Below are 16,015 nucleotides of genomic sequence, written 5' to 3' on the forward strand. Positions count from 1 at the left end.
TGCAAGTACCAGTGGAGGAAGCCACATCAACTATTCGATCATAGATTAGACTGGACAAATCAATGGACACCCCAGTTCCCACAGCATATAGAAATTTCCCAATCTCAAGTGTAACAGAGGATAGGTGAGAATTGGGAAACCAATTATATAACGCCACTCGATGAAGAACTCTATAGAATGGAGTCAACTATGTTACAGGAATATCATGATTCCCCCAAACATAATCAGACTGGCTAGTTAGAACTTGACCCATGGTAGTTTGAACTGGACTGTATGTTTTATCATATGCAGGTTTAAGCACTTTTGGATCTTTGAGTACACGAGCTATAGTGGATGGTGAAAATTTAATACGACTACCCCTCACAAAAGCAGTAAGACAATCTTCATTCTCCCCATCTAAAACAGACTTATCTAGATTAGCATAAAACTCCCAAATTAAAATGGGATGAGGAGACACCAATTTTGACACTATAACCCAACGCCTAGACTTTAAAAGTGCAACCAAATTAGGAAAATCTTCCAAAACTACAGAATATTCAAGTTACAATTCTCTTACAGCAAACCATCTTTGATAATGTGAAGCCTTAGTAGCATCTACAAAGTACTAAATAGAGGTAGGATCAACAGTAGACACAGACTCCTTAGGGCCAGAAACACGCTTTGATTTTTTAGGAGAAGGTTCAAACACAGGGGCCTTGGACTTACGTTTTGGAGCAGAAGATTTTTTTGGAGAAGGTTCAAACACAGGGTCCTTAGACTTACGTTTTGGAGCAGAAGATTTTTTGGGAGGTGATGAAACAGACGCTTTTTCTTTTCCTATTGACTGAGCAGGGACTTAGGTTTTGGTTTTTGACTCAATACCAGAACGTGTCTTGGGGTATTTGAGTGATGACTGCTTAGACACACAAGGCGATTTAGGAGGGGATGGAGTGGGTGGGTTAGTTTTTGGTAATGGAGGTGACTCATGAGGTGGAGAGGGTGACATAGCAGATGATCAAGTAAAACGTTTTGGTGAAGACACAGAAGAGGATTTAGAAGGATTATTGACGACACAATGAGACTGTGGATCAACCAGCCCAGTCGCAAACTCAGTCACTACCGCAAGAGGGGATGTCGACGGAGGAGGAGCCAACTCAGCGATGGTAGGCGACACTGGAACAATGGCTAGAGCCAAGCTTGGGTCAGGATCAGATGACACAACCTAATCAGAGGGTGTGGTGACTGCAGATGCCCCAGATGCATCCACAAAAGGAGGGACAACCACCCTTGGAGGAGGAGAGGCAGTCGCATCAGCGACGGGAGAAGGTGGTAGAACTGATCGAAGGTGATTTGCTCTTTCTTTCATAATGACTTACACTTCTAGGGCTTCTGAGGTTTGACCACTACGAAAAAAAATTCATACAAGCTCAGCAGATGATGATAGATATATATAGAGAAAGGCCATTCGCATTCCCCTACCAGTTTTTGACCGTGCATAAAAAATTTATATTTTTAATAACAATGCACAAAAAAAAATACACCAAAGCCCATTAAAAAAAACTAAAACCCAAGGTAGTACATGAAAGACCAAACAGGACATTTATAAAAAAAAACATGAAACAAGAATAAAGTCTAAAGTACCAAGTAAAAGAAATAGTCACACTTTAGTGGCAGAAGAGATCTATTAACAACAACTCTGAGAAGCTCAACATCTATGCAAGAGAAAAAAAAATGTTCTTATCTGGTCAAAATATATACACAATACTTGCCACAAAAAAATGAACAAAAATTATTTATACACCGTGAAAAACACTACTTACGAAAGCACACATTTTTTTTTAACAAGAGATTTGAGCTACTATTTTCATTTGTGTGTGCGTAAAGACCTCATGAGGACCAAGAAGAATCATGAATCATTAACTGGACCACTCACTCAAACAATTTTGATAGTTATTTTTTTTTAATTTTTATATATTTTTTTATTCTGTTTTGACAACACACTCTGAGTTTTTCAAATACCCAGCACTGGCTTTCACTCATTATCAGAGATGTAGCCGTCTCCTTTTTTATTTTTCTCAGCAAATACCAAGAGGAGGAGCAAACTCCTCAGGGCATATGATGGTACAAAGGAAGCTCTTCCCATTTCATCAAATAATGGTAGCCTTTTGAGCTGGAGAAAATAAAGGCTCAATTCTAAATCTTGAAAAAAAAAACTGATGTGATTAAGTAAGCACTGACCAATTAAGAAGTAGTACTCACAAGTAAAAAAAAGAACAACAAAAAAATAGCAAAGCATGAGAAAAAAAAAATGTGACCAAATGTGACACCAAACCTCTCAAATGGTGCAGAGACCAATGCTAGTTCATAAATGTGCATATGTTTGAGCATCAAGAGCTTTTGTAAACAGATCTGCTAACTGAGCATTAGTGGAAATATGAGAAATTGTTAGCATTTTAGACTCAACCATGTTCCTAATGAACTGATAACGCATGTCAATGTGTTTGGTCCTTGAATGTTGAACTGGGTTTTTTGAAATATTAATGGTGCTTGTGTTATCACAGAAGAGGGTAAATGACTTTTGGGGATAGCCATAATCAGTGAGCATCTTATTGAGCCAGATGAGCTGAGTATAGCAGCTGCCAACAGCAATATACTCTGCCTCAGCAGTGGAGAGTGAAATAGAATGTTGTTTCTTGCTAATCCAAGAGACCAAATTATTCCCTATATAGAAACAAACCCCAGAAGTACTTTTCCTATCATCTAGAGATCCTGCCCAATCAGAATCACTATACCCCACCAAGGACATATATGTATCACATGAATACCATAAGCCAAATTCCACAGTCCCTGCAAGATATTCAAAAATACGTTTGACAGCAGTAAGATGAGACTGCTTAGCATTGGCTTGATAACGGGCACACAGACCAACACTAAAGGAAATATTAGGACGACTAGCTGTGAGATACAACAAGCTTCCTATCATGCTATGGTACAGGGTTGGATCTACGGGGTCACCAGATTCATCTTTATTTAGTTTAGAGGTGGTGGGAGTATGTGCATGTTTGACTTGAGTGAAACCAATTTTTTCTAACATGGACTTAGTATACTTGGACTGAGAAATAAACATTCCTTGTTCTGATTGCTTAATCTGAAGTCCAAGAAAATATGATAGATCTCCTATTAGACTCATCTCAAACTCACTTTGCATAAGTTCCACAAACCTAGTAACCTCACTCTCACAAGTTGACCCAAAAATTATGTCATTCACATATATATGTGCAAAAAATATTCCATCAGTTAGATACCTGATAAAGAGAGTATTGTCAGCACTACTGTAACTGTAATGCCCCGAATTCTCTGATGTGTTTAACGGCGTGAATAGTAGGCCGGGAGGGCCATACTTGCTTAATTATGCTATTAATTGATAAAATGCATGTATATGCAGATTATATTATGATATGATGTGTAATGCATGCATGTGAGTCCATATTTCTATTTACAGGGGTGTGATGGTAATTTGGCCCGTTGAGGGTAAATTGATTATTTGTTCGCATGTTGGTGATATAATTTGAGACCACATTATGATGTGGGTTTGTTTGAGCTATTTGGCAAGAGACGATCAAAGAATGTTAAATGTCGGTTTGGTCATAACGGGCTTAAGCTCAGGGCTCGGGGTGAGTCTCGAGGTGTTTTAATGATTAGAGTGTTACCGGGCATTAAAGGGTAACGGGATGTGAAATATTGGTGTTTGAGGATATTGAGGTTAGCGGGAATTGGGAAGCGTTAATTATGATTAACGGTGTAGGTGGAAAGTGCCAAAATTACCCTTGAGTTGGCTTTAGAAACTTTTAAAGACCTAGGGGTATAATGGTCTTTTGGCTTGGATATATATGATTTAGGAGGCTGTAGAATAAACAGAGTAAATAGAGGCAATTTCTCTTCTCCTTCCCATACCTTCTCCTTCCTTCATCTTCCTTGTGAGTTTTTGTGATCTTTTTGAGGATTTGAGCTTGGGAGCTAGGCCTTGGTACTTTGGGAGAGTGTTCCACTGTTGAAGAGCACCATAACCTGAACTTGAGGTAAGCTTTTCGCCACTAGTTTCCATGTATGCTCTGTTTTCGTTTTAAGATTTCAGCTTTAGATTTTGGTGTGGAAAGTTAGAATTAAGGGAAGTTCTTGTGGTGTTTTACTTGGGTTGTGATGAGGGAAAGTTGTGAGTGTTGTTTAGGGGTTTTATTGTGTGTTTGGAGGAGGTTTTGAACTGATTTGAAGGGCTGGTTTGGGAGGAAAAATACAGGGGAAAGTTTTAGTGCGCGTGCTGTCAATTTTGCCATTCTGGGCTGGGCGCCGCGGCGCAGCTGTGGTGCGCCGCGGCCCTTGGCGTCTGGCAAGGGAGGCCCTTTTGTCTGAAGGGCGCGCCACGGCGCATTAGGGGAGGGCCGCGGCCCTTAAGGCATTTTTGGCCAAAATGGAGTTTCTAGCATGGGGATGCAAGCCTAAGGCCTCGGGGTTGAACCTACTACCCGGTTGAGTAGTGTTTGATGTCTCGGAGGTTAGGTTTTGGTTTAGGAACCTTTTATTGTTCATTTTATTGATGGAATCCCATAATTGGTTATTACCAGGTAACCGCTAAAGGACCAAAAGGTTGATCGTTCTCAGGATCATTCTTTTATTCATTCTTGCTCTAACCAGAGGTAAGAAAACTGTACCCCAAGTGTGACATGCATGGATATTTGTGAGGCATGTTGGTTGTGTGATATGGACATAGATTGAACATGGAATGCTTAGCATATGTTGTTCACTTGAGCATAGCACTGACTAATTAGTCAGGTTTGGCAAAGGTGCTAGTACCAACTGTGAAGCTGTGACTCATTAGTCAGGTTCAGCAGTGGTACTAGGCACTGGTCACGTTGCACTGACTCATCAGTCATATTTTGCAAAGGTGTTAGTATCAGCTGTGAAGCTGTGACTTATTAGTCAAGTTCAACAGTGATACTGGACGCTGGTCACATAGCGCTGATTTATTAGTCAGAACGGTCTTGGCGTGCTTCACGCAAGCCAACAGAAATTAGATCTAATCGATCATTAGCATTGAATGGCTCAAAGAGCACTAATGCCAGACCGAACCTGAGGGTCGATGAATGAAATAAGCACTTGGAGGCTAGTGGCTTACCTAGCAGCCACTCTCCCTCTTGACTCATGTGATGATCACGCATTTGTTTGGAAGCTTTATGCTTAGTGTGACTATAATGATAATCATTTGATAATGTTTATTAAAAGTATTATGTTTTCTTGCTGGCCTTTGGCTCATGGGTGCTATGTGGTGCAGGTAAAGGAAAAGAATAGCTCACCTAGCCTTGAGTGGAGAGCTGATGTGGTAATGTGTACACATGCGGCCGCTTGACCACCACGGCCAAGGTGTTCTCAGAGGAACTAGGGGGTTTACCCTATTTTTGTCGCTTAGGTCGGCGGGATTGTAAATTTAAAACAGTAGTGACCATTTTGTACTGAGAACCACTTGTAAATGTTTTGTTTAGCTTTGCAGAGCAGTTTGCAATGAAAATCTCCATTTCCTTTTTATTGGCTTTATACCTTAACCTGTTAACTACACTTAGAGCACGTTTTTGACCAAAGGGCTCGGGTAGCGAATCAAATTTCCGGTCCATCGTTCACCGTAACTGTTCTGGGGTAGCCAGGGCGTTACAGTAACGTCCTGTATTTTCGGGTACCTTTAAACGACTCGGGTTGGGATTTTTTGTCCCCGAGTTAAGAATATTATTTTAAATAATATTATATTTTTTTTTGAAATTATTCCATGAGTTATTGCTAGCCAAATTATGAATTTTGTGATTTAAAAGTCAAAGATAAGACTTTCGATCCTAGACCGACACAAAAACATTGATCGGGTAAAAATCTCGGAAAATAAAATGAAAAGCTATGGAAAATATATTTTGGGCACAAAATACATTCATAAAAATTAAAGTTTGGTAAAAAATAATAAACCTAAGGAAAAATGGAAATTTTAGGGCATTTTGCGTTAAATGCCTAATTTTACCGAAATGAGGAATTTTATTTCATGAATGGACCTTAGGTTAAATTTTATTGTGTGATTAATTAAATTAAATGTGAGAGACAATTAATTTAATTATTTAATGTTAAGTTTTGTGATTTAAAACTTAATAAGAGTGAAAAATATGTAGAAAGTCAAATTGGGTTTTTCTTCTTAGGAAATAATTATTAACCTTTATAAAAAAAAAAAATTTGATCACATATATAATATATGTGATGGCCGGCCATGTGTGAGGCTTTAAAATGGTTTGACCAAAAATTTTAATTAGTTTAATCTCATTTATTTAAAAGTTTGGGATAATGTCAAGTGGGCAAGTGGGTAGTAAAGCACTTAAGTGTTTTTAGGAATTTTAGAGTATGATAAACTCTTCTAACCCTCCCCAACCGACCACACCACTTTCCCTCATTCACTCTCATCTGATTTTGAAGACTCTCTCAAGTGTTCTCTCTATTTTCAACCCCAAGAACACTAAGGAGACTTGGAAGCTAAGCTTGGTCTAGGAACGGTTTTCCCTAAGGTAAAGTTTCAATAATATAGACCCTTGTAAAGTTTTATTCATAGAGTTCAATAGCTATTTATCTATGTTGTTGGGGGGAGTTTTTTAGGGTTTTTGAGAGGTTTTGACGGAGCCAAGCTAGTAGGAAGATCCACACCTTAGCAAGAACACCAAAGAGGTAAAAAGTCTACTTTGATGGTTGTTATTGTATGATTTTTAGTTTTAAGCATTATTTTTTATAGTTAATACTTAAAGTTTCTTATTGGTGATGTAATAAGGTTATGTTAGTTGTTTTATAATTTTAATGATGCTTGTGTATTGATTTTTTAAAATAGGAACCAAAACCCTCAAGGGTTTTGTATGAAACCCTAAAACAAAACATGTTTTGAGCTATGACTTCCAAGGGGTAAAGCAGCCACTGTATATTGACTTTGTAAAATTAAATTGTACTGTGATGTTTTTGAGATTGAGTACATAAAATTGAGCTTTTGAAACACTCAAATTTTTTTAGAAATGAGTAAGTTATGCTATTTCAAAGTTTAGGTAAAAACTATTTTTTTTCGTATTCTTATTTTGGGAACCAAGTTCTGACAGCCACTGTATAGGGCAAATGAACCCAGTTTTTTCTAAACTTTTGTGGACATGTTTTTGGCATAACCTAGTATTCCACTATAAAATGTGGTAAGAAAATATTGAACGGTTTGAAAGTTATTAACTTTCAAAGTTTGGAAAAAATAAGGACTTGAAAATAAGGTCATTTTTACCTCATTGTTGGAAAATTATTTCACCAATCAAAAATGCTTATTTTGACCTAAGATTTTACAAAGACCTAAATGGCATACCAAAAATGGAATTGGAAAACTTTGGTAATAATTGGGTAAGTAAATTTTAAGTTATGAACTAACGAAGTATGTAGTTAAAAATGTAAAAAATAGGTTTTTCACACTTAGTGTAAAAATGAGATTTTGGAACATAATGTAAAAAGTAAAATTTTGCTTATTTCAAGATATAAACTTGGTAAGTCTTCAAAACATATTTTCACTAAAATTACCACTTTGAGTTTAGTGTGAATTATTTTTATTAAAGAATTTTTATTCTTTTTAAAAATAAGAGATTTAATTTATTAATAGTTAATAAATTATAAGAGGGTTTAAAACCCTATATTTTGAGAAAATAATTGAGTGAATTATTTTTCTAGTAAGTAAACTTGATTAATTGACTTCGGAAAGATTAACTAGTCAAGATAGGAAATTTTTAACGGTTTTCCTAATTAAGACAAATTAGGAAATTGTCTTAAAACGATTTTTAGAGATTAAAACCTTAAGAAAAATAAAAGGAAAATTAAGAGTTTATTTTCTTTAAAAATAATTAAGGAATTTAATTAGTATTTTCGGGATATAATACCGGCTAAAATCTTTTATATAGTTTACCGATTATTGAAGGTACGGGTTAACAGCAGAACTTTTAAAGAATGAGATTTTTAGCGGATTGTGAGAAAATACTATTGTGATACCCGAGCCTAGGTATCGGGACCATATGATAGGTCTCCCCGAGACTTAGGGTTTAGTCTCAAATATTTTGTGTGAATTTTCTTAATGGGTTTAAAACCAAATAAGGATCATTAATCATTACAAATAATTTTGAAAATGACCAAACTGCCCAAAATAATAATAATGAATTATGTACCATAATTAATCCGAGTATACTGTATGGATAACTACAGTATTGGCTAAGCGTAACTGGACTGAACGTTGAAGGGTGAAAACCTGCTGAGTGCTAAGGACTCCAAGTAAGTCAACTTATATTGTGTGGCTGCAACATGAAATGACTATTGTATTGTATGTTAGTATAGGGACACATGCACATATATACACGTTCATAGAAAGTTGCTTAGAGACGTTAGTCTAGTGGGTGCTGAGTTAGAAAATATGAATGGTAGATATTCTTCATATCCTAGACGGCTGATCCCCGTCACACTGCTTGATTTTATTATGTCCGGCTCATTACCATGACGAGTGGCCAAGAGGTGAGGATTAGCTGGTTACACCTGGGGGCGCCAAAATAAATGGGACCTAGGGGCCCTCATGCTTACTTAATCAGTGAACGGTTAGAACCCGAGAAAGTGCTCCGATAAGTTATTCCCAGATAGCAGTCATGAATATTGGCCATTCAGTGAGAGTGCCTAGAGATACTAGGGGTTACCAAACTGAGTGAGGCTGAACACCCTAGGGGCAACTGCTCACCAGCACCACTGATTAGCGTAGAAGTCTCTATAAAACTGTGTAAACTCGATTACACTCTTGGATAAGTAGCAATGCCCTAGGTAACACGATAGTTACCCTTGAAGCGGATATTTATTGGCTAGATCTTAGTGTTGAGACTCGGTTCTCTCTTACAGATTAGCAATTATGTTGGAGGGCGTGTTACGCCCGAATTTTTGGAAATTGTCGAGCGTTGGTCTCGAATTATATTGTGATATGGTATATCTGCTTGCTCTGGGATTTTCTGAGTGCAGGGATATATTTGCTGATAAGATATAATTGTGAAATAATATATTTGCTTGCTCTGGGATTTTCTGAGTGCAAGGATATATTTGTTAATAAGAGATAGTGCGATATAATATATCTGCTTGTTCTGGGATTTTCTGCGTGCAGGGTTTTATCTGTTTGTTGGAAATAGTTTATCATTGATTATCAGGCATGACCATAAGTTTGCCAGGACGCTTATGTGTTCTTGAAATTGATTGTGTCGGGTCCAGATGGATCCGGAACTCTAATTCTCTGCATGCTTTGTTTTAAGGTTGAACTTACTAAGTGTTTTCGCTTACCTAGTTGTTTCATGTGTAGGTAAGAACAAGGGCAAGGCAGAGCAGTGAGAGCCGGAGTCTACCTTGCAAATGTACATGTGGACCGACCTTTTGGGGAAGCCGTTTTATTTTGGAAATGTTGTGTAATTTTCCTAAACTAGGCTTACTCTACTCTTTATAAAATATGTTGTAAATAAATGTTAAGTATGGCCATACGACTTTTTAAAAAGTTTTTTTTATATACGGGTTTTTGAGACATTTTGTTAAATGAAAACATTTATATTTCCACTTTATCGAGTCTTGAAAAACGGGGTCTTTACAACTACCACGGGTGAATCCATTTGACAGAAGATAGGCAGTAAGTTTGTCATACCATGCATGGGTAGCTTGCTTTAACCCATATAAAGCCTTCTTCAATTGCAACACATGGTCAGGGAACTGGGGGTCCTAAAAACCTTGAGGTTGTTTCACATAAACTTCCTCTTGGAGAATCTCATTCAAAAATGCACTTTTTACAGCCATTTGATGCAATTTTATTCTCAGATGGCATGCTACTGCAAGAAGTAACCGAATATATTCCTTTTCATTTTGGAGCCTGAAAACCAAGGGTGAGAAGAGTCCAAAGGTGTCTGACTTTTCTTTGAGGAAATCTACCCAAGTGTAGCTTGAGTAATCATCAACAAGGACCATGACAAATCATTTACCACTTAGACTTTCATTCTGCATGGGTCCCATTAAATCCACATGCATCAACTCTAGCACACGGGAGGTGAGTAGCATGTTTACAAGAGAATGTAAGGCTTTTGTCTATTTTCCCAGTTGGCAAGGACCACATAACCTATCTCTAGTGACTTTCATCTGAGGGATCCCTCGAACTGCTTGGAGTTTCACAATTCTCTTCAGGTCTCTAAAATTCAAGTGCCACAGGTTTGTCTTACCAAGAAAGGATCTATTGCACAGAACTTGATTGCTTAGAGCATAGCAGTTGTCGCTGGTTCTATTACCTGTCAAGACTGAGCACCCATTAGTTTCAATAAGAGAATGAGTTTTAGTAAAACTTACAGTGTATTCATTGTCGCAGAGTTAACTGATACTAATCAGGTTTGCATTGAGACCTTTAACGTACAACACCACAGTCAATGGAGCTACTCCATTTAGCACCAGGTCACCTTTTCCAAAGTTCTGACCCTTGTTCCCATCACCAAAGGTCACAGCTCCCTCCTTTCCTTCTTTATAGTTCACCAACACATTTTTGTTGCCGGTCATATGTCGTGACCATCCACTGTCAAAGTACCATGATCTTTGTGGAAAGCTGAAAGAGAGGTGTGAGCAACTAATCCAACATTTGTGCCAAGATTAGTTTTTGGTTTCCACTCACTATATGACAACTTCCCATTAAATCGATTTGGTTGTTGAAAGCTATTTGGACGATCAATCATAGCTTTCAAATACGTCTGCAACTTGTAGCATCTGGGTCTAATATGTCCTCTTCTGTTGCAGAAGTGACAAATGGAAACAAACCTCAACTTTTGAACCTATCCATCCAGGACAATCTTCCTTCCTTCAAATCTTAATTTGGTAAGTCCAGATGAGACACTGACCTGTTTAGAGGGATCGAAACCAGAGCTGAGAGTATTGTGCAATGAGTCATCAACAGTCTTGTCTTCATTGCTCTTGGATGAAAAGGGATCATCAATTCCCAAATTTCCCCCTTTCTTGTACAGCATTTTGTAACCAATGGATGTTCTATCTCCATATGGTTTTTGAAGTTGCAAAGTTTGGTTAATTGTTGCAGTTTGTGGAGGGATAAACTCAAGAGCCTGTTTAGCTCTTATTAAATCAGCAATCAGTTTGTAAATCTAGTTGTCCTTCTCATCAAGCTATTTTGTGAGCTTTTTAACAGTGTCCTCCAACCCAGCCTTCTCAGATTCAAGTTGTTGTTTGGCACAAGTGAGACCTTTGATCTGTTTAGCCATATACTCCCATTGAGCGAACATCTCCTCATATGCATGCTGTCTCCCTTCACTGTTCACATCAGACGAGCTCGAGTGTCCATCTTCCTCTGAGCACACTAATTGATGACTCTTTTCCATAAATTCCACAACTTGTTTCCCTTCATCAGACCCGTCACTTGAGCTAGAGCTCTTTTCTTCATCACTATCACTCCAGGTCGCTACTAAGGCTTTGTTCTTCTTAAGAGTGTTGGCACACTCAGCTTGAATATGTCTGAAACCATCGCACTCTCGGCACTGAATTCCCCTATTTTTCTTATCACCAGACTGCTGGGTTTGCTTATTGTTTCCACCAAAGTTTCTCCTGGGAACATTCTCTTTTCCTCCAGGAAAGTTTTTCTTGTAATTCCTTTTCAAGAATTTTGCATAATTCTTGGTCAGAGCAAGAGTCTCATCAATGAAGCCATCATACGCATCCGAAATTGACTTAATTTCCTCCTTATGCACAAACGCAAGATTGTTATCAGTTTTTTCTTTTTCGAAATCTTTCTGCTTCTTGCCTTTCGTACACCGTGTAAGAGTCATTTCATAGTTCTACAATGACCCAATTAACTCATCAAGATCAAGTTCCTCTACATTTCTCATTTCTTCTATAGAGGTAACTTTTGACATGAACTTTCGAGGCAGAACTCCAACAACCTTGCGAACCAGTTTTGCATTTGAGTAATTCTTGCACAGTGCATAAGATTCATTCGAGATATCGCACAATTTGGCATGGAACTCCGCCATAGCCTCTTTTTCCTCCATAGACAGATTTTCAAAAGCTTTTGTCAACGCTCTGAGTCTGGACTTCTTTACAGCATCAGTTCCTTCATTTTTTATTCTTAGTTTCTCCCATGCTACTTTGGAGATTTCAGAGTTAGCTATAACTTTAAGCTGATTTGTAGAAATTGCATTAAAGAGAGCGTGCATAGCCTTTGAGTTAAAGTTGGCCCTTTCCATCTCCTCTAGCGTCCATAGACTCATTTGTTTGGGCTTAACAATCTCATCTTCAACAACGATTGGACACTTCAATCCATCTTCGACTGCCATCCACACCCGTTCATCAACGGCTCTCAAGAATGCATGCATTTTTGTCTTCCAGTAAGGATAGTTTTCCCCTTCAAGCATTGGGGGTCGGGATGTGGAACCTCCTTCTCAGAACATCTCCATTCTGTATGAACAAAAAAAAAAGAGAAAGCAGTATACTCCCAAAGTCGAGACTCAGAGAGGGATAGTGTCAACTGGAGAACCCATAAATCAAGAACCGTGAATTACAAGAAGACAAATCAAATATCAATTCCAGTATACGAAAGATAGGAGGATCAAAAGAAAAATTCTCAAAAAACAACCTGGCTCTGATACCAATTGAAAAACCTATGTTTTTACCTATCTTTCCAATTTTCGGATATTCATATTGATTTTATCTTGATTTATGCTTGAACATTAAAAATCTAAATCATAAGAATCAACACACAAAATTACAAGCTTCGTCTGCACTGAAAACACATTCCAGCCGACTAGTGCTTGGGTTCCCTGAACTAGGGTAATAACTCTCACTATATCAAAGATGTAACTTTACAATAACCAGTTCAAGATTAAACCTGCAAACTATACAATCTTTCTCAACATACAGTGAAGTTTTTTACCCTAAATAACCAAATCCCTTGGTTATAAATGCAAGATCCCCTTGCTTCAATGTTGAACTCCCTTAAACAATATTTCAGATCTGAAAACCTTCAGATCTATGTCGCCAAGACTCAGCTGAAATCCCTTCAGCTGTCACAGTTTGACTTCAGAGCTTACACAGAAACCTTGAAACACCATCAATGGAGTTTCTTGCAAGAAACTGCAAAAAATCAACAAAATAAAGAAAAGAGTAGTGCAAAGCATAATATACGACTATCCGATTTGAGAGGTTAGTTGTAACTAATTAACCATGCCAGTATATATACTTAGCTAAAATTAGGTATAAACCAAAAACAACCAACAGTTGTTAATCACTAACAACCCTGTTGTACACAAAGGCTAACGTGGACACTTACTAGGACAACAAACTCTAGACACAACATAAGACTATTCCAGAGACAACTGGACCTAATTTGTCATACTTAAAATATTGGTCCTTACAACAAGCTTAGAGCACTTCTTGATAAAAGAACTCTCTAAGATACTTTTACAATTTTACACACTTGACTCTTTTCTCACTTGCACTTTAGGCACATACCATACTTCTCTATATAGGCAACCAAGGAGATATCTAAATCTTTCTAGAATTTTCTAACTTTCTAAATAATAAAGTAATTTTTACTATCTCTAAATAAATATAAAACTCTCTACACACTACATATACATTGTCTAATTAGTTCAAAGTTTCTTAAAGAACATTTTAGAATGTTCTAGGTTTCTCATAATATTTTCTAGAAACATTCTAGAATTATAGAGCATTCTAGAATTGGTAATGAGTTTCATCACCCACCTCTTTACCGAATCTCTTCAAGATTCTTCTCATTTGAAGAGGTTTAGTTGATTTATGAAATTTGAATACTTGATCACGAACCCTTTTGTGAATATGTCCGTGACTTGATCATCTGTGTTGATTTGTCGCATTTCTATTTCTTCTTGAAGCATTTTTTCTCTTAAAAAAATGGTAATGCACTTCCATGTTGTTTGTCCTTGCATGAAATATTGGACTTTCTGGTAAGCAAATGGCTGACCAATTCTCACAGTATAATGGCACTGAGTAGTTGATTAGTTTTTTGTAAATATTTTAACAAATGTATCAACCACGTGCTTTTTTGTGTTTCCATAGCTATAGCTCTATAATTTTCCACCATGGATGATAATGACATTGTTGGTTGTCGTTTACTACACCATGATATTGTTCTTGTTCCAAGCTTGTACATATAACCAATAGTTGATCGTCATGTGTCATGATCCCTAGCATAATCTCCATCGCATAATCAATCAACTTGATATCTTCATTATACTTATATAGAACTCCATAATCTATAGTGTCTTTGATGTACCTCATTGCTCATCGAATCATTTCCAAATGAGGTTTCTTTGATTTTAACATATATCTGCTTAATACTCCAACCGCATAGGAGATATTTAGTCAGGTAAATGTAAGGTAGATTAGACTATCTTATAACTCCTTCCCTTCACGAGCTCAAAGTTTGGCATATGTATATTGATAGAGGTTTGCAAGGAAGCATTCCAAATTTTTGCAATAAATCCTTTGGGTACTTTTGCTGATAGAGAAATAAACCTTCCTTGGTGTGATAAACTTCTAAACCAAGAAAGTGTTTAAGTTCTCCAAATTCTTTCATTTCAAAGAGAATTGACATATTCTCCTTTGTTTGATTTTCTCCAATGATGATGAGATCATCTACGTCCACCAACACAATTGTGATCTTTGCATCTTTTACTTTGAAAAAAATATTAGAATTTTCATGTGTCATTGAGATAATATGAGGTTTTTTTAGAAAGGAAAAATAAGATATATTTTTTTATTTGTGATTTTTCAAATTTAGAAGCTTGAGTGTTGTATATATGATTTAGAAAATAATATCTACTTATATTATTTTTTTAGGATTTGTTTATTATGATATTATTATTTAAAATAACTAAATCAAATTTAATCATTTATATAATAAATATTATAATTAAATAAATGGTTTATACCTTAAATGAACCACACACTGAGTCAACACTTAGTGTAGTGACACATGTCACTACCAGGTGGCTTGTGTCCTAACCTTTTTAATTATTTTATTAAAAAAATAATCACCTAAAACCATCTTTTAAACTGACATTTAAAACAAATATCTAAATAATTAATAAACCTAATTAAAAAAAATTATCTTTTATTTAATTAATTAATTATTTTAATAATCAAAAATCTAAATTCAAATCTAATTTGAACTGCCATATCAATATCTCACATTTAAATAAAGAAAATATAATTTATTAAAAATTAATTATTTTTATTTTAATAATTTTGAAAATTATAAAATAAATAAGTAATTAATCTCAACTATCTCATAATTACATATTTACCCAAAGAACAATTTTATTTTAAATATGTGTCCTACATAATTTTTCCCAGTTTCAACTCTTACCATGAGGAGTGTTGATAAGCCGGTCAGGGGACATATGAACCTATAATTCGATGCTCCAATAAATTTAGATTATTAATTAAAATTATTTAATCTAATAACCTTATTTGTTAATCCCAAAATTATTCCACTGAAAATATAGGATTTCACTCTTGGAATTATAGACATAATATTTACTGAGTACTTCGTAATTTAACAAGTGTCCATTGATATAATCATTACATACAATTCAATCATCTATTAATGATTCATAATTTAAGCTAAGATAAGTTTGCCATTGACACCTTTATCCTCAAGTACCATTAATCTTACTAGTGAATAGTTAATTCATATGTTGATTTATGAATTTTAGCTCAATAATCATTCAGTCCCAAAGATTAACCCTTAAGGAAACCATTATTGAATTCTTGAAGAAGAAGGCATATATTCCATATCTGTATATTATGTCTCCAACCATTTACATTAGTGAGACCCCAAAATAAAAGTTGTTAGCCTAATCATTCTGACAAACCCTAACAAGCGAATCAAATTACTCATATAACATAAAAAAAA

The 16,015-nt window shown here is 36.1% G+C and overlaps 1 protein-coding gene across 1 annotated transcript; it reads right to left on the reverse strand.

Annotated features, from left to right (window-relative positions):
* Positions 1–2,341: 2,341 nt before the first annotated feature.
* LOC133824577 (uncharacterized mitochondrial protein AtMg00810-like) lies at positions 2,342–10,617 on the reverse strand. The gene is made up of 2 exons (XM_062257504.1): positions 10,478–10,617; positions 2,342–3,284 (listed from the first exon to the last, which is right to left on the reverse strand). The coding sequence occupies exons 1-2, from the start codon at positions 10,615–10,617 to the stop codon at positions 2,342–2,344; spliced, it is 1,083 nt and encodes a 360-aa protein (XP_062113488.1).
* Positions 10,618–16,015: the final 5,398 nt, after the last annotated feature.

This window comes from Humulus lupulus, chromosome 3 (genome assembly GCF_963169125.1).
Source record: "Humulus lupulus chromosome 3, drHumLupu1.1, whole genome shotgun sequence".
Lineage (NCBI taxonomy): Eukaryota > Viridiplantae > Streptophyta > Magnoliopsida > Rosales > Cannabaceae > Humulus > Humulus lupulus.

Bases quoted from the DNA above. Each gene is read 5' to 3' on its own strand.
- LOC133824577 (XM_062257504.1), bottom strand. From the start codon at position 10,617: ATGACCGGCAACAAAAATGTGTTGGTGAACTATAAAGAAGGAAAGGAG. The intron at 3,285-10,477 runs GTACGTTAAAGG...TCTCTTTATCAG, and splicing joins GCTCCATTGACTGTGGTGTT to GTATCTAACTGATGGAATAT.